The sequence below is a fragment of the Rhipicephalus sanguineus genome, unplaced genomic scaffold (assembly GCF_013339695.2).
Source record: "Rhipicephalus sanguineus isolate Rsan-2018 unplaced genomic scaffold, BIME_Rsan_1.4 Seq559, whole genome shotgun sequence".
Classification (NCBI taxonomy): domain Eukaryota; kingdom Metazoa; phylum Arthropoda; class Arachnida; order Ixodida; family Ixodidae; genus Rhipicephalus; species Rhipicephalus sanguineus.
This window is the reverse complement of record NW_023615510.1, coordinates 17,300-45,128: the sequence shown is the minus strand read 5'-3', so window position 1 is coordinate 45,128 and position 27,829 is coordinate 17,300. Positions and strand designations below refer to the sequence as shown.

At 43.8% G+C, this 27,829-nt stretch overlaps 1 protein-coding gene across 1 annotated transcript; it reads right to left on the bottom strand.

Annotated features, from left to right (window-relative positions):
• Positions 1-1,504: 1,504 nt before the first annotated feature.
• Positions 1,505-6,186, bottom strand: LOC119377731 (cholinesterase 1). The gene is made up of 3 exons (XM_037647078.2): positions 4,951-6,186; positions 2,707-3,014; positions 1,505-1,743 (listed from the first exon to the last, which is right to left on the bottom strand). The coding sequence occupies exons 1-3, from the start codon at positions 6,184-6,186 to the stop codon at positions 1,569-1,571; spliced, it is 1,719 nt and encodes a 572-aa protein (XP_037503006.1). The 3' UTR covers positions 1,505-1,568.
• Between the last annotated feature and the right edge of the window lie 21,643 nt (positions 6,187-27,829).

Here is a 27,829-nt window from a genome sequence, read left to right as displayed (position 1 = left end):
AAGGTGGCTTCGGCACCCGCGTTTTGTTTTCTGCGCGTTTTCTCACTTACCAAGCGCCTTATCGCTACAAGCTTGGTGATTTTGCAACTGCGAAAAAGTATAATGTACTAATATGAATTAAGAAAATCATCTGTCTTTTAAGTGTTCCTTTAACAGCGCAATACATTAATTTTCCGCTAAGCTTACCACGACCGGTCCGTAATGTTTAGAGATCACAAACAAAATGCGCACCCCGTTTTCTTTGGATCGTAGTTGAGCATTTCGGCGCAATGACATCATATTATGAAAACTACGGAAACATGCACGCATGGTGTCAGTACTAAAAGTCGATCGATATGTGCTTGGGAGCATCCGGTAAGCGGTAAGATGCAAACCACCGAGACTGACGCCGTATACAGTTGAATTTTCATGCAAAACCCAGGTTGACAGTACCTTCCGGAGTTTACACCTATAGGAGACGAAGCAGAGGTCAGAGGACCTTTCGGCGTGGGCAAGGGCAGAGCCTTCGATGACGACGCCGACGTTTTGTTTTGTTTCTGGTCAAGTTCTAATAGGGCCAGAGTCGTGACAACCGCCTGAGCAACTTCCACACGAGATGGCTTGTCAAGATGCCCCCCCCCCCCCCCCCACTTTTTTTTTTCCTTTTTCACGGTAGTTATAAAAACAACCTGAAATAAATGTGCACCTGATTCTTGTTCGTTATTCGTGTGACAACGTGCGTTGAATTGGACACGTTGCCCTCCACAGCATGGACGATAGCAAACGCATTGCATGTAATGCCCTGCATGTAATGAGATTTACTTATTATTTAAAATATGTTCAGCCACATTCGGCGGGGTTACAAATGAAACAAAGTTATTAAAAACCAACGAATAAGTGCAGCGACTTGTGGTCAAGATGGTCCTAATTGTACAATGTTAATGTTTACTGAAGAGCTAATTTGGTTACATTCCTCTGAAGTCACGGGTTAGTTAAAGGACTTAGAGTAAGGCTTCTTGTAACATAAACAAACTCATTATTTCTGGCGATGGATGCAGTTTAAAGAGGACATTATCAAACAATGCTGCGTAGTCGCATAAATGATGTCGCGGTTTGATCAGTTTATATATATATATATATATATATATATATATATATATATATATATATATATATATATATATATATATATATATATATTTGCCAACTTTTAAACGTGTGTGGGCACTTCAATATCCCACAATTCCTCCAATAATGAAGCGATGTGCTTCCTCTCTCCCTTGATCTCTTTTTTTAATCGCTGAGCGCTCCGTGGCCTGTGCCTTACAATATAGTCGGTCTATAATCAAGATTTCAAATGGTGAATCTGATTAAATGCGCCCTGAAGGAAAGTCTTGGGAGATTCAGGTGACCGGTTTCGCGTTACACACTCTCTCTCTCTCTCACGCACGCACGCGCGCTCTACATGTCAAGATAAATATTCAGTCGGCCTCTGGCATGCTTTTATTCTATAAAGCGTGTCCTCGGCCACGGGCCGCCCGCAGGTCACGCCCTGCGTACATTTGCCGTCGCCGCGCCGGTGCGCGTCACTAGGCTTCAGCGTTCGCCGGGTTGTTCATCCTGTAAGGTACGATGTACTTGCGTAGCAAGGTGCACGTTTGCGTCGAGCCAGCACTCTGAACCAGGGGTTGCTCCACGAGCCGAAGGGTCGTGGCCAGCTGCCGCTCGTTCGGCGGCCATAACGTCTTCCCCGTCTCCATGGTGCTGCATGCGCCATGCGAAAAGGTAATGTGGTACTGAGCACTTTATGGGAATTACGGGGATGGTTTCGATGAATTCAACTTTTACTCGAGTGGTACCAATACCGGGATGTAAAATATTTGCTTCTTAAATGGTGGCAATATTTTCTTCATTCAACCTCGGTCCAATTACCAAGCTGTCAACGAATTTCCAATGACAGCAGCCACTCGTGCAGCCAGAAATTTATTAAAAGTTCTTACCCCCCCCCCCCCCTTTATGTACAGTCGTGCTCAATAGGACTTGCAACACGGGAGCGCGTGGCCTCACGAGTTTAATGATTGCGCACGGCTTCAACTTGCTTCATTTCTGTAACTTCATATTATTTTCTTATTTGGGAACATCTCCCAGTGAGGGAACAGCGTTTAATCGTAGAAATAAGGGCTTGTGGAAGGAATGGGACATCTTTAAATCCGGGCGGCCACACACTCCCGTGTTGCAAGTCACATTGAGCGCGACTGTATACATATGTTCGTGAGTGTTTTTTGTGTGCATATATACGCCTCGTGACAATATATATATATATATATATATATATATATATATATATATATATATATATATATATATATATATATATATATATATATATATATATATGTGTGTGTGTGTGTACATACAAATAACGGTCAAAATTCGGAACAGTGTGGGGTTGTGCCCCCCTCCCCCTGTGGCTGCGCCAATGACAGCCACAGTCTTCACCTCAATCCAATGGTGGAGTTGTCTTCCAAATTTCCCTTCCTTTTTTTTCTGAAAGTGCCCTATTGATGTGTTATTTTTAGCGTCCACTTAAATCAACGTGCCAGGGGGTGTCACGGGGGGGGGGGGGGCGACCACCACCCAAAATTTTTGCCCCCCCCCCTCCCCCACTTCTTGAGTCAGGCGGGAGAAGCACGGCCGCTCTACGGGAAAAGCCAACGCAATCCTCACCGATTGTGAACGAACGAGCTCCAGAGGCCGATCAGCAGCTGGCTGAAATCTGTGTCACGCGGCGTTGCTAGCTCGGGCCGGTCGAACACGTATCCCCAGACGAAAGGGAACTCGTCGAAGTGCGTGACGCCCATCCAGGGTGGCCAGAAGCTGGCCTTGAGCGGCCGGTAGGAGTACACGTAGTGGTAGAGGTGCGAGCCCCGCTGGCGCAGCACGAACTCCGAGAAGTACTGCGTCGGGCATCGCATGGCCACGTCCCCGATCCCATCGGCCAAGTGTCGAACTATGTCTGGCGTTGACGTGCCATCCTGCGTCACGACAGAGATCGGAGCTTGGAGATTCATCTGCGTAGCAGTCTGTATCATTCAGCCCATGCATCATTGGTTAAAGGGACACTAAAGTGAAATAATTCACTATAGGCTTATTAATAGATGAAAAAAAAAATCAACGTCAATAATTTCACTTTTAAATTTCCCGCCGAAATCTCCGCTGGTGACGTCGCAAATTTCAAAGTGCTTTTTCGTATTTTGGCCACTTTGGCTCAACGAAATTTTCTGAAAATTGGTATGTTAGGTCTGCATATGCCTCCCGATCAGAAGGCAATTTAATTCATTTTTACCGATTAGGGACTACGTAGGCCCTAGTAGACGCAGTCAAAATCTATGGCGTCACGATGACTGCAGCGGAAAAATGCGGGCGGCGTCGCCACTCGCATTTTCATTTTGCACATTTTGTCACTTATCAAGCGTTTTCTCACAGCAAGCGTGGTGTTGTTTGGTATCGTGAAAGAGTAATTTCCTAATACGAGAAAAAGGAGATTTTTCTTTAATGTCCCTTTTGAGATGTGGACAGTTGAAGACAGTGGCGGATCCAGAGGGGTGGCGGTAGGGGGCGATCATTCAGTGCCTGTCCTCCACCTCCTTTGTCAGATTGCTTAGGCTACCACTGCCCAAAAGGGGGAAGGAGAATCTTGTGCCCACCCTCTACCACTCTCTTCATCTCACCCCCCACCCCCCCCCCCTAAAGTAGGCACCTGGATCCGCCCCTGCTTTAAGATGACTTAAAATGTTTAGCGGGTGTAAGAACTGAGATTTGCGAAAAACGCCACGCTCTTAATACAAAAGTGCGCGATGGCGTTGACAGTGTGTATGTAATACCCATGTACGTACACATCGAAACCTTGTCGTAACAATGTGACAGGAAGCGGAGATCGTTATAAGCGATAATTCGTTAAAGCAGGGAAGCGCTTAATCAGCCACGTTTCGTAACGCTGAAAGTGCATTCCCTCAGGCCGAAAGTTTATTGTGTGCACAAATTGAACATATTCAAACGACCTATAGGGTGAGCTAGAATGCCTCATTAATGTGAAACGTTCTGTAGAAAGTAACAAAAATTTTTATGTTTCAGCAGTGCATTATAGGTCATGCACACGCATACACACAAGAAAAAAATCCAAGCTAAAGCTGGGAAAAATATTTAATGACTTGAAGTATATACGACATATACGACATAGAAACTATAATCAAGATGAAATGTACATTATCTCGAACTTTAGTTAATTTTGAAGAATTAAGAGAGCATTGTTCATGGGAATTACTTCCTATTTGCTTATGTTTTGGCTTCTGTGGGCTATCCGCTCTTAAAAAAAATGAATAATATTTGCATATGTGCTACTTTTTCTCCTTAGGAAAATTAAGTCTCCGCAAATTTTTAATTTCTGCTCTCAATACTTCGCGTTATATTGGCGCGGTCCGAACTTCTCATGGGTTGATGCTTACACCATCACTGGCGTCAGGATAGCGGTATAGTCGGGTATACGAAATCGCATATGTGTGCGCGTGACAAGCCGACGCGAGGCGTTGCTATGCACATCCATTTGCGAAGACACTGAATCGTATCCAAGTTTCTGCACGGCAGGTATGACCGCAACAGCCAGTTAGTAAACATGTACAGTCCGGTCCGCTGTTGAAGGGAACATGATGAATGCTATAGCGCGAACTGAGGACTAGAACAAGGAGACACACGAGGACGAGCGAAGGGAACAATCAGCCACTTAAAGAAACAAGTAAACAACCTTGAATTTGTATCCCGATCGGTAAGACATTTCTACATAAAGAATTTCTTTTCTTCTGGCGTATTATCATAACGGTAATCGATGGCGGAAACCTAACGCGGTGTGCCCACTTCAGCCGACGGACCGGACTGTAAGCTTCACGCACACACACGTATAATCGTTTCACATACTTTAACGTTGGCCAGTAGACCCTCGATGAGGTCCTCGGGTGCCTCCCATAGGGCATAGTTGACAAGGAGCTTCACGATGGTCACGTGCTGCCTGTTGCTCATGACGAAAGGGTCGGTGATACCCATGGTTTGGTACAGCTTGTACAGGAAGTACGTGCCCTCGTTCTCGTTCACACCTATCAGCAGGTCCACCGGAGGCGCACTGCCGTTAGCCATGGTTGCGAGCGGGTCCTTGGGCAGCAGGTCGTCCCCGGAAACAGGTATAAAGGACGACGCCTTGAGCCCCAGCACCATCTTGACGGCACCCAGGAGCTTCTGAGTCGTCTGGTTCCTGAGGCATTCAACCACGTGCCCCATGGGCCTTCGCAGGAGATGTGGTCCACAGAGCCTGGCCGCCATTCGCCTCGCCTTCTCCGGTCCCGTGATTTGGTTCTCTTCTACCTTGTAGAAGGGCGTACCACTCTGCATAATGGCTCGCTGAAATAGGTGTCGCGTGAGCGGTGACAGGACGTGATAGCCGACGGAGATCGATCCAGCGCTCTGTCCCATCAGCGTCACGCGCTCTGGGTCCCCGCCGAAAGCGCGCGCGTTGTCCCGCACCCAGAGCAGCGCGAGGCGTTGGTCCCACAGGCCTTGGTTACCGGGGGCGTCTGACGTACCGACGTACAAGAAGCCGAACACATTGACCCTGTAATTGGGCACCACGACCACGACGTCGCCCAGCGCGGAGAAGTGGCTACCGTCGTAGATGCGAAGGTTGTTGCCGCCGTTTTGGAAGCCCCCGCCGTGAAGATACACGACAACGGGTCGCAGTGTGTCGTTTGCGCGGACACTGGGCGTCCACAAGTTCAGATGGAGACAGTCTTCGTCGAAGCTCGAGGCGTTAACGTACTCCGTGTTGAACCAGTAGGACTCCTGCGGACAGGCGGGCCTCATCTCGGTTGCTATTGTGACATTTTTGGAGGGCGTCCTTCGCACAGGATGCAGAAAACGCAGCTCTCCGACGGGAGGGTCGGCGTAAGGTATGCCGTAAAAGGCGTGCAAAGTCCTTCCATGCGCTGTGATCTCGACACCCTGAACGAGGCCTGCGGTCGTCAGCACAACCAGGCTGCCGTTGCCTTCTGCGCGGACACTGTACTGCTGTTCTTCGTGTCGCTTTCTGGTCTCTGTCGTGAGCAGGACGATTCCCGCAATTCCAAGCAGTATGGTTGCGTTTATCGCGAGCACTGTAAACATTGTCGTACAATGTAAGTATAAAGAGCGCGTTCACGTCTTATACCGAGAGATTATAGAAATCAGCTGTGAGTGGTAATTACTCGTTCTTAGTCGTTTAGACTACCAATTCAAATAAATATAGCTCAACACCCTAACGGGCCGCAAGACCCGCGGTTAATCACCGTTCTCATCGTCACTCTCCTTCAACACCCGCGTTCGAACGTTACGTGTTTTTGATAGCACCAAATAAAATTTTGTTTGTGTTCTTTGAATCATCCCAAACAATTAGGTATGGGTACATTTCCAATATGCCTTTGTTTCATATGTTCTACCATTGTCACTCTACTCGGCCCCGGTGTAAGACCCTATGAACACTTTGCACCGTGCATATCGTTGCTCTCAAGGGCGTAGCCAAATGTCTTTCGGGGTGGGGGTGTTAACCCCGTTGATGTATGTTCGTGTGTGCATTTTTGCAGGACTGAAAAAATTTCGAGAGTCCCCCAAAGAAGAAACCGTTGGTGGGCCAGTTGGTACATGTCTTGATATACACTAAGTATGCGCAGCGTGAAGAAACGAGGACAAGAGAGATACATAACTGGCGCTGACTTCCAGCTGAATTCACCTCCCCCGCTCCCAAGCTACGCCAATGATTGTTCCTGCTTGCAACCTCAAGATATGTTCACTATGGAGACCCGTAAGGTTCGTTGTTAATTTATCTGCTAGTCATTAGCGATGCGGCCAACACGTGCAATACAAGCGTGCCACGAAGCGTACGCGCTCACCTTTGAGACCGCGACAGAAGCATCTAACTCTAAGGTTCATCGTGGAGCCGTTACGCAACTTGCGAGATACGACCTGGGTGCAATGCGTCCCCCGACAGCAGGCGTTATTCAACCGTCAACCCAGCATCGGCGGTCCCCGCGCACACGTAAAAATTTTGCCGATAACGGCATGACACTAATGGTCGCACCCGAATGTTGTTGCCGCTGTTCTTCGCGCGGGTGGTTGATACCCACTATGTGAGATTCGCCAAGACATGGTGGACATGAAGCTGAATGAATTTAGAAATTAAGTTTCACTTATACGTTTAAAAAATTATTAATTCGTCGTGCTACGTGGTAGAAAATGGATGATTTAGCTTCAATTAAAATAAACTCTTGACCCACTGTCTGGGACTGCGCCGCCTATGGCCTTTCAAGCGAACACCTCTTGCTCGTGGTTATGATTCTTCATTACGTGTCAGCAAAAGAAGCTCATTCTATCAGATACTGTCGAGTGAGGTGGAATAGAAAGCTGCATGCAGACGCATGGGTAACCGTGGAAAGACAAGCTAATAACGCATCAAAGAATAGGAAGAGGATCGCTTGAGAGGAGATTGTTGAACGACAGAGAGCTCGTTTCGCAGAAATTCCGGTGTCGGCGTCGGCGTCGTTGGTTGTGAGCGAAAAATCGCGAAAAATCGCGAAAAATGATGCAAATAATATAACTCTTGGCTCCGAGCCGGAATCGAACCCAGGCCTTCTGCGTGGCAAGCAGCTAGGTGTCCTACTCCTACGACAGAGGCACGCAAGTGCTTGAAGGTACTTCGAAAAAAAAAATGCAGGTGTTGTTTTAGTGCGAGGAGTCGCGTTAACGCATGTAAAATTGCGTGGCAGAAGCGTAAAATCGCACCAGGCGTCAATGCATGTGAATTTTCACAACGGTGGTTTGAAAGCCCACCGATCACAAAGCGCTTAGGCATAATTAATCATCATCATCGTCAGCAGCAGCAAAAACATCAACAAAATGTGCAGATGAGTAAGTGTAATACCTTATACGGACACGGGGCAAAGGAATTGAACCCGCACTTCCCTTTCTCCCCTTTCTACGTACGCCTATGGTAGGAACCTTTCTGAATATGATAGAAGTTCCAGAAGATTAGGAAAGCTATTCATTGCCGTTGTTACATAAAGTATCTTTATCATATCGAGATGAAAAAAGATGGTATCATATATCCTTCGTTATTAGCGCTTGTTAATACGCATTTCTAATATTTCTTGATTATTTTCCTTCAATTTTGCAAGATTATTGCCTTTTTAAAAGCTTCTAAAGGATTAGAGAAAAGTAGGCAAAGTATATTTTCCGTATATGGAGGAAGTTTTAACAGAAAGCACGTGTATTTTTCTCATTTAATCCATACTCTGGCGAAACTGAAAGCTGCAACGACCGGCTTCAATGACCACGATAATGTATTGAAAACTTGACTAACGTTAAAGATTAAGCTTAGACAGACCAATTATTCTTTCAGAACACCATTGTCATTAATTTCAGCATTATAGGTGAATCATCAGAAGCGGAAATGAAGGTAAAATCTTTCACGTTTGAATTTCGCGCCAGTGCGACGTCACGAATTTTAATGTCTTCTTGTGTATTTTGGCCCCATTGGTTCAATAAAAGTTTCTGAAACTGGCTATGTTATGACTTTGTGTACCTCAGAACACAATGTAAATCATTTTTAGCGTCAAACGATTACGTAATCCCTAGCAGACGCCGTCAAAATGCATGACGCATGTATGACGTCAACACGAGGTGTGACCACATCTATCTATCTATCTATCTATCTATCTATCTATCTATCTATCTATCTATCTATCTATCTATCTATCTATCTATCTATCTATCTATCTATCTATCTATCTATCTATCTATCTATCTATCTATCTAACCGCCCATAGAGCTTACCGCCAGCTCTGCCAGGGTGCTCTCGCGGTCGCCTCCGAAAAACGATTTTTCTCGTGTTAGCAAATCAATTTCACAATACCGAGTAGGAAAGTATTCTAGTACACTATAATACCGAGAGCACCTTTTTTACCGCGAGAAGACGCTTGGCAAGCGAGAAAACTCGGAAAAAGAAAATGCAGGTGCCGACGTGGCTTTGACTACAGTGTTCGCTTTGACCAACGTTTATAGAACCAGTCTGCCAGGGCCTACGCAATCGTTTGTCGCTAAAAATGATTTAGATTTCATTGAATCAACGTGTCTAAAATATGCAAAAGAACTTCGGAATTTGTGACTCCACACTGACGTTCACACGAGCGTTTCTTTTCTCACAGACTCCATCCGGGTAACTTGAGATCTGGAGACTTTTCGTCCGCTTGCTCCTTGAAAATCCCTCTACGTCTGGGTACTACCTAGGCAACTGTTTATCCCTAAGAGACCCAGCCACTCGGCTACTTGTTGATGGCGCGACGCGCGTGTTAAACTTGTCTACGAATGCGAAGTGTGTGCGCGCGGATGGTGATCTGCGGCTCGTTGTGTTTCCGTCCGTTCCAGTTTTTACACCCATCGAACGCTTCGAGATTGCCCCCTGCTTTAGTTAAAGGGCCTCGCAATTTCTGAAGGTGTCGATCTTGTAGACGACGAACTTTTTGCATGTGGGTACGCATTTGTACTTATAGTAGCGTAGCTGAAAGAGGCGGAGCGCACGTGTTGCGTCCGGGACGCGTGTTCACAGTGAATGCGCTGCGGGCTCAGCGATACTGTCTCCCCGAGTGACAATCCACGTATGCTGGCGAAGTGAGAGTCAAGTGCGCTCCGTGAGCGACACCCTGGACGGTACTTTAGCAACTGTTAATCGTTACGTCTGGGCGTAACGCTAGACACCGCCTTTACATCGCGTTTGAGCCCTATGGGTATTAAATTTATGAACAGCGATGGCCGCCTTCTTCAGCTTGAGTAAAAGACCCAATCATGATCAAGAAATTCGATGTGGATCAGGCCCGATTGTGATCGAAAGGGATTGTGTGACACCGGTATTATGTTTTTCACCGCTTGTCTGAAAAGGCTGAGTGAGGAAATCGGTGTCATATTCTCAAAACGCTGCCTAATGCATCCAGCAAAGCTGCTATTGCCGTGGCAGTGAAATCATGCCAGCTAGACACGTATTCAAATGTGCATGGTCATTCTTTTAGAACTGACCTGTTTCATTGGGCTGTAGTTTTCCTGCAAATTATTCGATTTTAATGCAGCTTACAGTCAAAGATTCAGGAAGGATGAAAATTTACTGGCTCGTCCCATTTTTTTATGCGCAATGCAAAAAAAAAAGAATAAGTAAGAAATAGGGAAAAGTGCAAAAAAACTCTGAATGTCGTGCTGCATGCCACACACAACTCGTAAAGGTTTGTAAAAGTTATAAATCACTTGCCCTACCGCAGGTGTTGAAATGACCACCCTGCATGATCACACACTCTTTGATGCATTTATTAGCATGCACAAATTTTAATGGACAAGTGGCATCGGTATTGCAAATTATTTGACACCATGATGCTGTCACCACATGCTCTAACTAGGACTTTTATATTTTTCATATTAGTGTAACATAAAAGTTGCCCATGCAGACTTGCAGGGAGTACTGAAAAACCCAAACGACATTACAGACAAGCACAAGCAAGGTTTGGGGCTTTGCGTAGGCAGAGTTGCTTTGGGGAACGCAACATATAAATCTGCAAGAATTGGGCACAAACCCAACAGCCAGTATCAAGCATGCTCTTTACCTTTCCAGTGAGTTCGTAAAAACTTGCTTTGCAATAGGTAAGCAGATATCAACACATCACAAAATGGAGTAGAAGTTTTGTTTTATCTGTTACTGCAGGCCTTGAGCCCAGAACAGCAGGGCAAATGAACAGAAGTAGTTATATATGATACTTAAGTTCCTGTGTAGTAACACCCTATTTCAAGTATCATGAATTGCCAACTCACCCAATCAGCCATTCTGTTAGGTATATGTGGATGTGTGTGCATGTGTGTTGTGTGTGTGTAAATAAGTAATGAACATAGAAAAAAAATACTTGGTTTAATAAACACATGAAGCACAAGGCTAACGAATACACAATAAGAATAAACAATGATCAATAAAAACATTCACATGCACCAACATCATAAACAAATGTACGACATGGAACCATACAGGTGTATTACAGTTCAAGATTCATAGTTCTCATTCTCTTTGTGGACGGTGGTAGTTCGTCCCAGTCATTTGATCGTTGAAAAAAAAAAGTGTTTAAATGTCTTAGTGATCTCATTCATCTGATAGCTACAGGGTATAGATATGTAAAATGCAGCGATCATAGGCTAGTGAGTGCAATCCTTGCCCCCAGTTTGAAGAACACACACAAAAAAATAACCACTAATGCACAGGCCAACCCAGGTATAGCCAGGAAAAAAACAGAATACTTTAGAATTCCCCTAGAAAACAAATACGACACCTTAGAACAAGAAGAAACAAAAGACATAGAGGAAACCACAACTAGACCGATTTCTGAATCTGTAGTCGAAGTTGGAGGTAAAGCATCAATGCAAGAAGTAAGCAACATCTCTTGAACCACAAAAGACTGGATAAAGAAACAACAGACAAGTGGGTGGGCATAGATAAATAGAATTTGCTTAGCTATTAAAGCTATCAATAAATATAAGCCCAGTGACATATGGAATTATGATATAGAAAGAGCAGTCAAAAAGGTGATGACATCGAAACAGCTACCAGGCAACTCTATAGGAAAGACCGAAATGCATGCAGTGAAAGATAAGCATGGCAATATTAATGGTAAACTGAAAGAGTGCATCACTTGTTACACCACTAAAACAAGATAATTTATGAGCTCGTGGCAATTTCTATTCAGGCCACATGGTTTTGAGAACACTGAAGAACTTATAGTTTTTGGTGCAAAGTTAAAAAAAGCAATTTGTACCATTCTTTTCCCTCTTAATAACATACTGCCATGAAACCAAGGCGAGTAAAAGTCCTTGATTACTTTGTCAATAAAAACTGATTCAGTGTTTCAGATTAGCAAGCCTTTAATGTTGAAGTAAGGCCCGTATTTTGAAATGCTCCTTGCCTCAACGAGGAGGCCATAACTGCTTCAGGATGCCTTGCCATGTATTCTATAATGCTTCTTACCAAGATTCCCTCACTGAGGCCTTCCTTGGTGCTCTCTTGAGTTAAGGTAGCACTAGGGCAACCTTCGTGCCTCCTTACCTCGCACTAAAAGGGTGCTTTTCTGAAGTGCTTTGTCAGTGACACTGTGTCCGATCTTTTTTTTTTTTTTGATCGATTCCTTGTACTTCTGCACGAGCTCTGTAATTATATCCTTCCCATTGCCGATCAAAAATTGCTTGTCGGGCATGTTTTTTAATGTGCGGCTGAACAGCCGCCAAAATTTTTCATTAAGGTGGTGCAGCACGAAGAGGACAGGGTACACAGAGACGACGAAGATGGAATGCTTACTGCCAACTCATGCTTCGCACCTCAAAGGGTTAAACATTCTTTAGCGAGACCCGTATTACACCTTTGAATGCGTACCACCCTGTGTTTGTGACATCATATACTACGTCCTACCTTCCCGTGCAGGCAGTCAAAAACAAATGGTGATCCTCCTGCACACAAATCGTTATTGCAGTCACCGCTGTCGGGTTCCCAAAAGCTGTCGAAGCTCACTGAAGTGTCAAATGAAAAAGAACCACATGTCCTGCATGGTTTCCTACTTCTCATTCGGGCTGGCTATCACAGGAAAATATTAGCAACTGTCTTAAAACGGGTGAAATTCAGTGAAAACAGCTCTCAATAGCACAAAATAAACTTCATACCAGTAAGCACACATAAAGTGAGAACAGCTAAGATGCAAGCATTTATGACAAGAGAAATCAACAAGAAAGGAGACATGGTGAGAAAAAAATTTCCACACTCCATTAACATTGGTCCTTGCCTTATTAACTGAAACGTCATGCTTCCTTGTTTAGAGGGTACAGGTATATGTGGCTTTGTTGGTAGGTGGGCAGCTGCAGTTTGAAAACAACTACATTTTTCCACTTGTGTGAATGTAAAAAAAATGCTGAAAGTACACGGTAAACCATTCATGTGTGTCACTTTGTGAACCATTAAAGCAGCATATGCAGAATCGGCAACAGACAGGCAGGTACACTCTTGCGACAGAGCATCGCAAAAGCAAAGGTCAAGGGATGAAGCAACACAATAGTCAAAGGTCACAGGTTCTCAGTCAGGAAACAAACCAAACAACACAAGTGACATTTCCATTTCTGTTGTTTTGATGTCAAGTACAAGCAGCAACACATGAAAAAAAAAACTAATTTCAGTATAACAAAGGAGCAAGCATTTGCAGCTACAAATGTTGGTTGTGTGCATCCGCTCTAGTCTGCAAATGGCAGTTGTAGGTAGAAGAAACTGCAGTAGCAATTGAAGGGGTGCATTCGTGGAATGGTGAAAGTTCCAGTGCTGGGCTGAACTGAACCAAATGAATTAAGTATCCCATGCCTATAGAAGTGTGTCACCCATCTAGAAGCTAAATGTACCATCTAATCTAATAATGGTGCATTTAACTTCACATTTTGCATTAAGCCAGTTATAAAGTCTCATGACCAAAGGAAAACTTGTCTTAAAAAGGTGCACCTTTACCAACCACCAACTGTAGAAACAAAGTTGCAGGTGCATTCACACCACTGATACACCCGTGCGACAACATGAATGAAAGCAGTCATGCTGCTTCTCAAAACATTTCGCTTCTCTTTATTTACTCACCATGTAGACGTATCCTTGTCATTGTATGTCCAAATATTGAACACTAGCAATGTGATGTAACCAGCAGTTGCAATTATTTCTTATTACCACCTGAAGTCTAAAGATCCTGCTCGGCTCTTTTTTTATAGAAGCATGGACACTTTCATTACTTTGAGTGCACGTGCCCTAGATTTTTAGCATCAACTATATTAAAACTCAATCACATGCGCGGGCAGAATAGCTATTGCAAGTAATACCGGTGACACGCAGGCACTTTTGATCGCAGTCAAGGTTGACCCGGACCGGATTTCTTGATCGCGATCATCAATCATTGCTGCTGCTCGGTCCAGACTAATCCGGATCGAGTTTGACGCAGACATCAGTCAAATCGCGATCTAGGAGCCAGATATCGATGCGCAGATCGCAATTAAACAATTAAAATGACCGTGTAGGTACACCTGATCCGGATCGAGCCCAATCCCGATCGGTCGTGATCGCGATCAATTGCCCGTGTGAAACCGGTATAACGATCAGCGAAGTGCTTTCGTTCATGCCAATTTCCAAAAACGCACAATATTCTCAGCTACACTGATAATGACACAGAAAACTCATCTCGAGGCGTTCGACGGGATTAAAGACAAGGACGGACGGTAAGTGACAGCGCGACTATGGTGGCTACAATAGCGCGACAGGGCTACATGGGATCATACTAGAACACTGTAGATCCGAGGCATTGGTAGATCATACACACCCGGCGAGCACGGACGCACGCGCCGTCCGCCACCAACGTCAACAACAAAAACCTCGCGCGCCAACCCGCAAACGACGAGCAGCAAAGCTCTCCTAGGGATAAAAAGAGCATTGCACGTGTTCCTAGGTAGTACCCAGACATAGGGAGATCTTCAAGAAGCAAACGGGGAAAATATCCCCAGATGGCAAGTACGCCGGGTGTGTATGATCCCATGTAGCCCTGTCGCGCTATGGTAGCCACCATACTCGCGCTGTCACTTACCGTCCATCCTTGTGTTTAATCCCGCCGAACGCCTCGAGATGCGTTTTCTTTGCCATTATCAGTGTAGCTGAGAATATTCTGCGTTTTTGGAAATTGGCATGAACGAAAGCACTTCGCTGATCGTTATACCGGTGTCACACGGGCAATTGATCGCGATCACGACCGATCGGGATTGGGCTCGATCCGGATCAGGTGTACCTACACGGTCATTTTTAATTGTTTAATTGCGATCTGCGCATCGATATCTGGCTCCTAGATCGCGATTTGACTGATGTCTGCGTCAAACTCGATCCGGATTAGTCTGGACCGAGCAGCAGCAATGATTGATGATCGCGATCAAGAAATCCGGTCCGGGTCAACCTTGACTGCGATCAAAAGTGCCTGCGTGTCACCGGTATTACTTGCAATAGCTATTCTGCCGCGCATGTGATTGAGTTTTAATATAGTTGATGCTAAAAATCTAGGGCACGTGCACTCAAAGTAATGAAAGTGTCCATGCTTCTATAAAAAAAGAGCCGAGCAGGATCTTAGACGCAGGTGGTAATAAGAAATAATTGCAACTGCTGGTTACATCACATTGCTAGTGTTCAATATTTGGACATACAATGACAAGGATACGTCTACATGGTGAGTAATAAAGAGAAGCGAAATGTTTTGAGAAGCAGCATGACTGCTTTCATTCATGTTGTCGCACGGGTGTATCAGTGGTGTGAATGCACCTGCAACTTTGTTTCTACAGTTGGTGGTTGGTAAAGGTGCACCTTTTTAAGGACAAGTTTTCCTTTGGTCATGAGACTTTATAACTGGCTTAATGCAAAATGTGAAGTTAAATGCACCATCATTAGATTAGATGGTACATTTAGCTTCTAGATGGGTGACACACTTCTATAGGCATGGGATACTTATTCATTTGGTTCAGTTCAGCCCAGCACTGGAACTTTCACCATTCCACGAATGCACCCCTTCAATTGCTACTGCACTTTCTTCTACCTACAACTGCCATTTGCAGACTAGAGCAGATGCACACAACCAACAATTTGTAGCTGCAAATGCTTGCTCCTTTGTTATACTGAATTAGTTTTTTTTTTCATGTGTTGCTCTTGTACTTGACATCAAAACAACAGAAATGGAATGTCACTTGTGTTGTTTGGTTTGTTTCTGACTGAGAACCTGTGACCTTTGACTATTGTGTTGCTTCATCCCTTGACCTTTGCTTTTGCGATGCTCTGTCACAAGAGTGTACCTGCCTGTCTGTTGCCGATTCCGCATATGCTGCTTTAATGGTTCACAAAGTGACACACATGAATGGTTTACCGTGTACTTTCAGCGATTTTTTTTACATTCACACAATGGAAAAATGTAGTTGTTTTCAAATTGCAGCTACCCACCTACCAACAAAGCCACATATACCTGTACCCTCTAAACAAGGAAGCATGACGTTTCAGTTAATAAGGCAAGGACCAATGTTAATGGAGTGTGGAAATTTTTTTCTCACCATGTCTCCTTTCTTGTTGATTTCTCTTGTCATAAATGCTTGCATCTTAGCTGTTCTCACTTTATGTGTGCTTACTGGTATGAAGTTTATTTTGTGCCTATGAGAGCTGTTTTCACTGAATTCAGCCCGTTTTAAGACAGTTGCTAATATTTTCCTGTGATAGCCAGCCCGAATGACAAGTAGGAAACCATGCAGGACATGTGGTTCTTTTTCATTTGACACTGCAGTGAGCTTCGACAGCTTTTGGGAACCCGACAGCAGGTGACTGCAATAACGATTTGTGTGCAGGAGGATCACCATTTGTTTTTGACTGCCTGCACGGGAAGGTAGGACGTAGTATATGATGTCACAAACACAGGGTGGTACGCATTCAAAGGTGTAATACGGGTCTCGCTAAAGAATGTTTAACCCTTTGAGGTGCGAAAGCATGAGTTGGCAGTAAGCATTCCATCTTCGTCGTCTCTGTGTACTCTGTCCTCTTCGTGCTGCACCACCTTAATGAAAAATTTTGGCCGCTGTTGAGCCGCACATTAAAAAACATGCCCGACAAGCAATTTTTGATCGGCAATGGGAAGGATATAATTACAGAGCTCGTGCAGAAGTACAAGGAATCGATCGAAAAAAAAAAAAAGATCGGACATAGTGTCACTGACAAAGTACTTGCAGAGAAGCACCCTTTTAGTGCGAGGAGCGAGGTAAGGAGGCACGAAGGTTGCCCTAGTGCTACCTTAACTCAAGAGAGCACCAAGGAAGGCCTCAGTGAGGGAACCTTGGTAAGAAGCGTTATAGAATACACGGAAAGGCGTCCTGAAGCAGTTATGGCCTCCTCGCTGAGGCAAGGAGCATTTCAGAATACAGGCCTTACTTCAACATTAAAGGCTTGCTAATCTGAAGCACTGAATCAGTTTTTATTGATAAAGTAATCAAGGACTTTTACTCGCCTTGGTTTCATGGCAGTATGTTATTAAGAGGGAAAAGAATGGTACAAATGCTTTTTTTAACTTTGCACCAAAAACTATCAGTTCTTCAGTGTTCTCAGAACCATGTGGCCTGAATAGAAATTGCCACGAGCTCATAAATTATTTTGTTTTAGTGCTGTAACAAGTGATGCACTGCATGTAAATTCGTTTCCTGAAATTTTAGCCTTCATTGAAATACTGGCCACAGACAGTTACGAGCACTTTTTAACAGAAGATGCACTTCAAAGACCCATGGCAAGGCCATACTCGCCAATTATTTTCGGCAAAAGTTCTGTGGGAATAGAGACACACTTAAAAGATTCGTATTAACTAAGGTCGGAGTGTCACCTAGGAAGTGCTTTGAAGCATGAGCTTCACGAGTAAACCCACAATCAACATTGGAACAACAGGTTGCCCATATCCAAATTTGCCGAGAAATGAGTGTTGCTGAGAAACGGTAATAAAGAATAAGTGTATATATTGCATGACATATGTTGCACAGTGAGGTTTTCAGAGTTTAATTTAATTCAGAATAATTGTTGCAATGCGAGTGCATGTATAATTCCTGATAGCCAGCACACTTTGCATTATGTTCAGCTTAGCTTCAGGCACATGGCAGAAGAACGTGTTGTTGGGCGGGTTGGTGCTTGCTGAATGACATAATGCAGCGCTAAAAACACACACACCACAAAGTAAGGAACACAAACCGACGGGACAGGCGCCTGTCCCGTCGGTTTGTGTTCCTTACTTTGTGGTGTGTGTGTTTTTAGCGCTGCATTATGTCATTCTTCAGGCACATGCAAGTGGGCATTGCATTAATAGACCGAATTAAGCAGTCATTTATACTACTTGTACAAGAAATGAAAAAACAAATTGCCTTTAGTACCCCTCATTACTATACAAAATGCACAAGGCGCCGTAATTGCCTGCCAACAGCACATTTTGAGAAATAAGCTGTTGTTTAGAGCAAGACATTCTTTTTATGCTAAGCACATCTTATGCGGTAATAAACTTTTTGATGAAGAGCAAGGGCAAGCAAGACTAAAGAGAAGAATACACCACATCATCAACATGCTGCATGTGCACGTGTGCTGTTCATCACGAAGGATTTACCCCAGAACAAATTAGCCTGTAAAGGTTCACTTTTGCTGGCCTCTCGTTGATGCGCTGTGGCTTGTCACTCATCCATGCTTCCATGTAGTGTGGCAACTGAAATTTGTCAATAAAAGACAATTATTGAAGCCACTCCCAGTGTTTTGTGTTCATAAACTGTAGATAGCAGAGAATGACGTGTCATGATGTAAGCTGAGTAATGCCAGTCACTGCCTATGCATGCTTGCAGTGCAGAATGCACAGATTCGTTAACCAGTATCTAAGAGGTGTTTCAAGTCAACTACACTACACTACACTTTAGTTATGCAGTGAAGCTTTGCGATGAATTGTGGTAAAACACAAGCTAAGAAGGTCACTACAGTGGGAAACTTTTTGAGACCATGGTTGTGCAATAAGAGACCTGTCCCACACATACGCAATAACTTTGGTGAAAGTAATGCGATAAGCATTCTTTTTATGGCGTATGTGGCAAGGCAACCCAAAGTGACATCAGAGTTTTATTGCATGGGACATACAGGTGTACGTTAAAGAACCCCAGGTGGTCAAAATTTCCGGAGCCCTCCACTATGGCGTCTTTCATAATCATATCATGGTTTGGGACGTTATACCCCAGATATTATTACCATGCATGGGACATACATAGCTTCACATACCCAGTAACACTTGTTTGCAGGAAATGAGCTGACAGCCCATATGCAGCTACATACAGATTTTAAATAAAAATGCCATGACTGTCACGCCTCATCTTTTACAAAGGAACTCTATGGAGAGGTGGAAAAACTTTGGTGCACCTAAAGTTATGCTGAAATGAGCAATTAACATACACTCATTAATTAGCACTTTAATTATTAATTCGAGGGCAGTTGTTTATGTGGAAAAATTGTAGCACGTGACAATTTATGGCATACCCATTTTTTAAAAATCCTGAAAAACACACACATCATTTGCGATATTAATCATCAAAACTGAGGGCTCCAATCCAGGCGATATTGAAACTGAGCACTCCAGGCGCACAGGAAATGCACCAGCTTTTATGTCGGAATGGAAGCTCATGTGACGAACTTTGAAAAAAGGCGCGTCGCAGCAGATTCTGGTCAGGAAAAACAACAATTATTCCCAATTATACTAGCGCGCTTGCAATCACTCCAAAAGTGAGCCCACAAGTTTAAAGAAAAGTCTAATAGTAGCAGGGCTTGAGTAGCAGTAGAGTGCAAATTATAAGCGGCAAGATATGTTACACTTTAATAAAATTTGCCAAGCTTAGCTCTATAAACCCATATAAGATGCTTTTAAATTAAAAAAAAAGACATTGACTGGGCTACAGGCAATAGGCACACTCCAATTTGAAGTATTTCATAAAATGACATGCTAACTTTGTAGCTGTCACAAAAAGCATGTTTGTTCCTCCACAGCGCACCAGTGATATTTACAGTGGTCAAATAAAACATTCCTAAAAAAATAAGCTGTGAGCAGTTGCAGAAACGATGCAGTTCTACCTCATTGTGCTTTCAAGATGGAAACCCTCCAATTCAGGTGTATTTTCTAATTTTCTACATGTGAACATGAGTCTTTCCATTTCCACACAGTTGCCATACTGTCTAGTTCAATTTTTCTTGCCAAACCCAAGCCATTTGGACTTTATTTTTCTTTTTTTTTTGACTGGATGAGATCAGAGGTGCAGAGCAGGGTCCTTCATTCTGATTAGTGGAGTTCTTATAAATGCTTCTTTTAACTCTCTCGAAAGGCTTGAGTTCAACCACTATCACTCCTAAATGGCTAAACAGATGGCACTGCTCTGTCTCTGCTTTGTACTTCCATTTTCCAAACATTGCGCCAATAACAACATGTTAAGCAAACATGGCTAAGCAGATTCACTTAGAACCTTACATATCAAGGAGAATACGTGTAACAAAACACAATATGACGACAGAAGGTCAAAAAGCACACTTGCTAGTGCAGATTGAGAACGAAACGAATAACTGGAAGCAGTGTGAAAAAAAGAAACGAGGACAAAGATGAGTAACAAACACAAGATGAGCGTTGAACTTGCAACAGAAATTTTATTGAAAAATCACCACGGTCACAAGAAAAACGTGCCAACATTAAACAAAGATGATAGAAATCCATAGAAAGAGACAGAAACATATAGAAAGAAACAGACACGAAAAGAGATAGAAAAACAGAGAAGCACTCGTCCTGTTGTGTTTGTTCCTCATCTTTGTCCTCATTTTTTTTGTACTGCTTAAAGTTATTTGCAAGATGGACTGACTCGCTCAAACCAACAAGTTGTTGCTATCACAAATAAAAAAAATTTTTCATAGGCAATGTCTTGCTCTTAGCCAATGTTCTATAGCTCTTTTTTGCAAAAGGGTGGTGTTTAATGTCAGTGTCCAGACACATGCTAAGCCACACCTCAAAACAATAGAATCACACCTCGTAGAACTTAAAGGAGCCATTGAAATTAACTAGAGAGTGTCATGCTACTATCAATAATGCGAGGCATGAGATGGGTGCCACATTTCCACGGAATATTTAGAATAACCAGTCACAAGAAACTGTAGAGATACTACTGCACATGCAGCAAGACTGGCATAGCTCAATTACGCAGGTGCCATGATGATATCAGGAGAACCAGACTTGTGCAAGTAATATAGCTAACTGCATTACTATATTTTATTTTTTTATTGTTGGGGTTTAATGTCCCAAAACCACGATATAATTATGAGGGACACTGTAGTGGAGGGCTCTGGAAATTTCGACCACCTGGGGTTCTTTAACGTGCACCTCAATCTAAGCACGCGGGCCTCAAGCATTTTTATCGAAAGCATTTTTCATCAAGCATTTTCATCGAAAATGCGGTCGGGATCGATCCCGAGACCTGCGGGTCAGCAGTCGAGCACCATAACCACTAGACCACCGTGGTAGGTCTAGTTCACTGCAGGCTGGGGTATGTGATAGTCACATGCATCTCTTTGCGCAGCGCTTTTTTCATTAGTGTACAGGTTTTTTTGTTTCTCATGAACAGCAACAGTAATAAACGGTGCACATGTATATGATTCCTACTTATAATTGGTGCGACACGACGTATAAATGTGCTGAGAATTCAACATTTCAAGAACATCAATAACTTAATGTGAAAAGCCAGACAGTGCACGTCACAACATGTACCAATATTTGTTCCAAGAGTCACTCTAGTTGATTATCAATAGCTTGCACATTTGCAGTTGGCTACTGCCGTGCATTTCTTTCAACAGAAAACATTTTGCGCTTCGTCTGTGCAGTTTCACCCCTACATCTCTCCTACTTTGCAGCACTGCTCTTCAAGTACAAGCATTTGAGGAGCTTTTGCCAACAAAAATGAACAAAACAGGAGTTAAAACCTTCCTGCTTTATTTTATGGCCTGGCATTCACTATTTTTCAGCGCGAAAACGTGAACTCCGTGTGACAGACCAGCACAGGTTCTGTGCAGCTTTTCTATTTTTGTGTGACCGCTGCTTCTTGGTACGCTAGAACCACCACCATAGGAAAAGACACACAAGTACGCGCGCTACCTAGTTCACCCGCACATTTTCATTTCCTTAGTGACCGAGCAAGGGCTTCTACTGCCAGCTCGATTTACTTTTGTGACGCTAGACAGGTTCTGTGCACGTAAACGGCAGAACGAGATCCTCGAAAATTCTGCGATACTGCTCACAACTCCAGCTATGCGCCACCATAAGCTTTCTGCACGTAGTCCGCTGATAGACGCCATCAGTATTGAACTACAAATTTGACTTGCACCTCTATCAGTAACGGTTCAAAAAATAAGGCAGAATATAAGCGCCTACCTTCTTGCCTCACTGTGCACACCAACACATCAAGGTCCTTCCAGGAGCATGAAGCCGGGTGCTGGGGGGCGTTGTAACATTAGCTTCGGTGAGTTTCACTACTTGAATTCGAAATTCCATTAGAAATTGGATAAATTGACGCCGCGTTTGGCTTTTCCGTCACTTTGGAGGCGGCCATGTTGGTTTAAACTGCTTTGGATATGGATCGAATTGGCTATGGATGTGCGCGCCCCTTGCAAAAGTCGCAATAATGAAACGAAAAAAAAAAAGATTATTGCTGTTTGAGCGAAGGCGATTTGCTTTCGTGCACTCGCCAAAAATACACTCAGTTCGTTATTGATCAAAGTAGCACGCTGAACTCGCACTCGCGCGCCAGACTCGAGGCACGGGGAAACAAAAAAACACACACGCACTGGGCGCTAACTTGAACTGATTTTATTGCGAGAGCAATTATATGGACAGTCTCGGCTGGATTTTGCCGTCGCCGTCGCCGCCGTCATGCACCGTATATGTAGAAGTATGTATATATATATAAAAGCCCCAAAGAAAAGTAATTCAGAAAACTGCTTCCGAAGCACGGAATCGAACCAGGGACCTCTTGCTCCGCAGCGAGTGGCGCTATCCACTACGCCACGAAACGCAGATCCTCCACGTAGCTAACGGCGAGCATTATATACACACCCTTTACCGCTGGACGGACTCAGAGACGGCCGGCGCTGATAAGCGTTTCTTCATTACCAGCGAGATGGCGCTAGGAGCGCGACGGGTGCATTTAAAAGTCGTCGGCGAGTCTCGCGCACTTCGTATATTTGCTGAGAGAGAACCTTGGCCTTCCGCTGTCTGCTCGCGCGGTTTTTCTCGTGGTGAGGGCAAGAGGGATGTTTCAACCTTTCACCGTGATGTTCGCGCTCATGTTACGGAGCGTACGAAAGTCACTCGAGCTCAAGAGACGCCGCTAAACGAACACACAGAAGATGAGCGCGAACAATCAAGTGTCACAGCTCGACACTTGAAGCACGCTAGTTTCCTTCGCTGCTTCGGCCGCCTTTGCAACAGGAGCGCTGTTCAAACTGAGAGTATCCATTGGCGAGCCTCACTTCGTATAGCATTAATTTCTTGCTATCGCATTCATTGCTTCGCCCTTGCGGCGAAACTGTGACTTTTTTAATTGCAGGAACACAGCACACAGATATGCTTCATTGGACTAACACACCACGTGTTCAGAGCATCCTGATAACGACATCCGCTACATGTGTAGGACCGCATGTGATAAGCAACTATGCCATGCGCACAAAACTTTTATATGTATTCGGGTTTTCTTAAGTTCAGAATTACTGCACAGGTAAGAGTCCTTTGATCCTGACCACTAGAAATGGTTTCATTATGACAGCTTAAACATCAGTTGCCAATGCCAGAATCACTGATTTTCACGAAGTGAAAGAGAGTTGTAACACAATATGCAGAAACAGAGTGTTTAAAGATACTGCATCTTGACGTCAAAACAGAGCATTCCCAAAAATGAAATGCAAAGCTGGCTGCAGAAAAGCTCTCTAATCAATTATTAACGATGCCATTCAATAGATAAAACAAGTGGTCAGAAATATTACGCAACTACACTCCTAACGAGAACGGATAACTGGGCTAGTTTGTGGGAACTCATGTTAAGGCAGGTAGCGCAAAGAGACACGGACACAAGCGAAGAATAAGTGCACAGAACAAGCGCCTTTTTTTTGGCGCTTGGTCCTGTGCACTTATTCTTCGCTTGTGTCCGTGTCTCTTTGCGCTACCTGCCTTAACATGAGTACACTCCTAAACACATAATGTTACAATCGCAGGGGGAAACACGCGCAGGAAACAAATCATTTGCATAATGATGCCAAGCTTAGGCAAATAAATTGTGGAACCACTCTAGCACAATTCTGGGACAACAGACAGGTGCGGTTTCTTAGTCTCATACGTTTCCGTGATAATTACTCAGGCTGCTACAGAAAGCGTTTGATTCTACAGCAACAAGAACATTATAATTCATTGTAAAGTTGACTTCATGTGAGCACTGGTAATTGATGTTTAGTTTATCATTATGGAAACATTTTTTAGTAGTTGGGTACAAAGGGCTCTCATCTGTGCAATGAGCCTAAACCTAACAAAACCTTAAAAATATTGAAAGTATGGTGGTGCATTAATCAATAAAAAGAATGCATGCTGTTTTCATAGGTATGACTCGCCATAAACTTGAGCCATGCAAGTTGTAGTGCAATCCTGCCCTAGATGATTCATTGATCAGCTAACTATGCTAAAAATTGGCGTCCAGAGTTTTATATAAAACTGTAAAGCCTATGCTGTTGTCTCTCCTTTGTCTTCGTCTCAAGTGCACCTTCATTCATTTTACACCATGCACTTCAACCAGCTAGCCCAGCCGTCGATTCGTTTGCACTATATTAGACTCAAAGCATTTTTCTGGAAACAACAGCACTTTGACAGTTTCTTTCGGCCCGCCCACCCGATGTCTTTTCTTTATTGATGTATTTCTTTTCGTAGAAAGACATACTATATCAATGTCTTTCTTTGTTGATTTCTATCTTTGTCTATGTCTTTCTATATCTATTTCTCCTTTAGTTACAGACAATATCGGGCATGCTGTTACACAGCAATATTAATTAATTTACAAATGGTTCTATTGATGTACGCTGTAGTCATCACAATTTCAAATTTGGATACCATATGTGCTGTTGCCGATGGCAGACAACATTGGACAGTCACATTTCACATCTCATTAAGCATTTAAGGCTTTCACCTCAATAAAATCACATTTACAATTGGTTCTAGCCTCTACTCGAACAGCTGGCTTCAATTAACATTTGCGAACAGCAGAGTAACAAAAGTAGCTGACCAAAACAGTTCAAAACATTCATCATACGACAGCAGCACTATTCAGGTTATGGTTTTAACAAAGCATGGTGCTTCATTCTTCATTTTTGTCCATATGCAGGACTCCAGGACAATGAAAGAAGACATAGAACATGAAATGAAAGAGTACCTCACTGGCTTCAACATAATCAAGGAAAAAAGAACATCTGAAGAGAAACCGGGAACCTGCACAAAAATTGCGCAGGCAATCGTTCAGGAATTGCAGAAGCCAACAATTGATGAATGTGCTGCGCCATGGGCTGGGCCAGCATTAGAGAACATCTTTGCAAAGCTCAAGAGCATGCCTGTGCCAGTAGAAAAGTTGCTTGCAGTGGTACCTACAAAAAAAATTGAAAAGCAACGTCGCTTTACTTCCACAAAAAAAAAAAAACACATGACCACTACAAATCGCATGGGCAAGCCAAATTTACTGGAAGAAAAAATGGTCTCGAACATGTCAGCCGCTGGTGGTTCAGGTAAGCATACTGGGTTCGACCACACATACGCCAAATCTTGTTAATCATCTATACAACATAGCTTGATTCTGTGTAGCTTTATATGCAGACTAAAAAATGTGTTCATTTGTATAAAAAAATTTAATTGTGGAGTTTCACTTGGCAAAATCACACGCTGATTATGAGGTGTGCTTTAGAGCGTACTCTGGATTTATACTGACCACCAGCAGTTTTTTCATGCGCATTTTCACACGCGACCTAAGTACCATTCCCAATATGAACAAGGCCCAAATATGAGACGATACTTTCAATATTTGTGGTGTCTTGTAGGAAGCTGGCACTGGAGTTCTGGTAAACATTTTTTTATAATTGTTTTCTCTTCAAATAATTTTCTCAAGCAGATTAATCGTGCAAGTTTTTCCATTGATCATCATCATTATCAGTTTAGTCTATGTCTCCTGTAGGCCAAAAACACCTCCAAATAATCTCCAATTTATGCTATCTTGCGCTGGTTGATTCCATTTAATTCGTGCGAACTTCTTGATATTATCAGCCAACCCAACCAACTGCCGTCCTCAACTGTGTTTCTCATTCCTTCGTATCCATTCCGTTCCTTGAACTGACCGCCGACTATCGGTACTACGCATTACGTGGCCAGCCCAGGCCAATCATTTTTGCTTAATGTCATCGAGAACATTGGCTATGCCTGTTCATTCTTTAATCCACTCTGCTGTTTTCGAATCTCTTAAAGGGGTCATGAACCACTTTTCCAAGTAATGATCCAGTGACCTTAGTATCAGAGTTTACTGCCTCCCGAATCGATTGCCGCAAAAATTTCTCGAATCCGTCAAGAATCAGCGGAGTTACAGGAGTTTGGCGCACGCTCCCAGCGCTTTCTCTCTTTTCTCGTGCCGACGAGCGCACTCGAAGCTAAACAGGGAGGGACGACACGGGGGAAAGAAGTTACGTCAGTGCGCGTTATGAAACGCGATCGCTCTCCCGCTGTGATTCGCTTGCGCGAGTGCGGCTACCGTGTACTGAAGAGTGCGGCGCCGGCAAGTGGCGGCACCCCGCGGCAAGAAGCGCATCTGATCCGAACGCCGCTCTCGATTTACGTCGGCTATCGGCCAATAAGCATGCTATGTCTCTTGCGACGTAAACTGACAGATCCGCGACGTAAACTGCCTGACGCCCCGCCCACCGACGAGAGTGAGAACCGGCCTCTGTTTGAAAAGAGGGCGCCTGGGGAAACGGCAACTTCGCGCTCCGCTTGTGGCCTTTACGCGGCGCGCACGACTGTAGTATTTGGCAGAGCAGTTCATAGCCGTGTCAGCTTTCTGCAGGATGTGTTTTTTTAACAAGTCCAAGGGGTGCTTCATGACCCCTTTAATGTTTGGCTATGATTTTCTACTTCAAAGGGGCCCTGCAACGCTCTTCCTAGTAATCATCAAATGGATTCATTAAAGGAGTTTATTGCCTCACAAATCGACTGCCGAAAAAATTTTAAAATTCGTCAAATACGAGTGGAGTTACACGGATTTGCTGCACGCTTTAAGCACTTTCTCTCTCTTTTCACACCAGTGAGTGCGCTCAAAGCTACGCAGAGGGGGGATGAAAAGGAGGCAAGAAGCTACGTCCAATTGTCAGCGCATGTCATAACCTTGAGCACGTTCTTTCTTTCTTTTTCTTCTTCTTCGAACGTATGCCTTACTTTCAATGTGATCGCGAGAGCACGCAGGGGCACGTGGCAGTATCTTGCAGCAGCCGCGCTAACTATGCAGCTCACAATACTCAAATCAGCCAATGGCCATGGACTTTGCGTTTATAACGCCGTCATTTGGGTTTATGGCATCATTTGTTGAGAGAAGAGGGAGCGATTTCTAGCTGACCTTGAGAATTAATTGTAAGTCCAGGCTGTGTGCTGCGCTATAATGTTTGGCTAATGTGTTCTCAGGAACCTCGACTACCGATCGGCAGCATTTTCTGACCATGTTGAAAAAGTGTTGCAGGGTCCTTTGAGGTATGCTGTGTGGTCCCTAATTTCTCCTCAAGTTCACCTGTTATCACTCAAAGTTTCTGCCACGTATTTAAGCACTGGTAGAATGCAATGGTTGTACACTTTCTGCTCCAGGGACAGCGGTAAGTTGCCTGTCAGGATTTAGGAATCTCTGCTTTATGCACCCTAGCCCAACCTTATCCTTCAGCGAATTTCTTTGAGATTCCCGGTGCAAAAATTTCAAATAAAACCGATTGTGAACTGGTAGGTCTGTAATGCTACTTTTCCGTCTTCTACGTCTCCCTTCTTGTGTATTACTATAACATTGATGCTTTTCCAACTTGGTGGCA

Bases quoted from the DNA above. Each gene is read 5' to 3' on its own strand.
- LOC119377731 (XM_037647078.2), bottom strand. From the start codon at position 6,186: ATGTTTACAGTGCTCGCGATAAACGCAACCATACTGCTTGGAATTGCG. The intron at 3,015-4,950 runs GTATGTGAAACG...GTCGTGACGCAG, and splicing joins GTCTACTGGCCAACGTTAAA to GATGGCACGTCAACGCCAGA. The intron at 1,744-2,706 runs GTGAGGATTGCG...TGGCGCATGCAG, and splicing joins AGCTCGTTCGTTCACAATCG to CACCATGGAGACGGGGAAGA.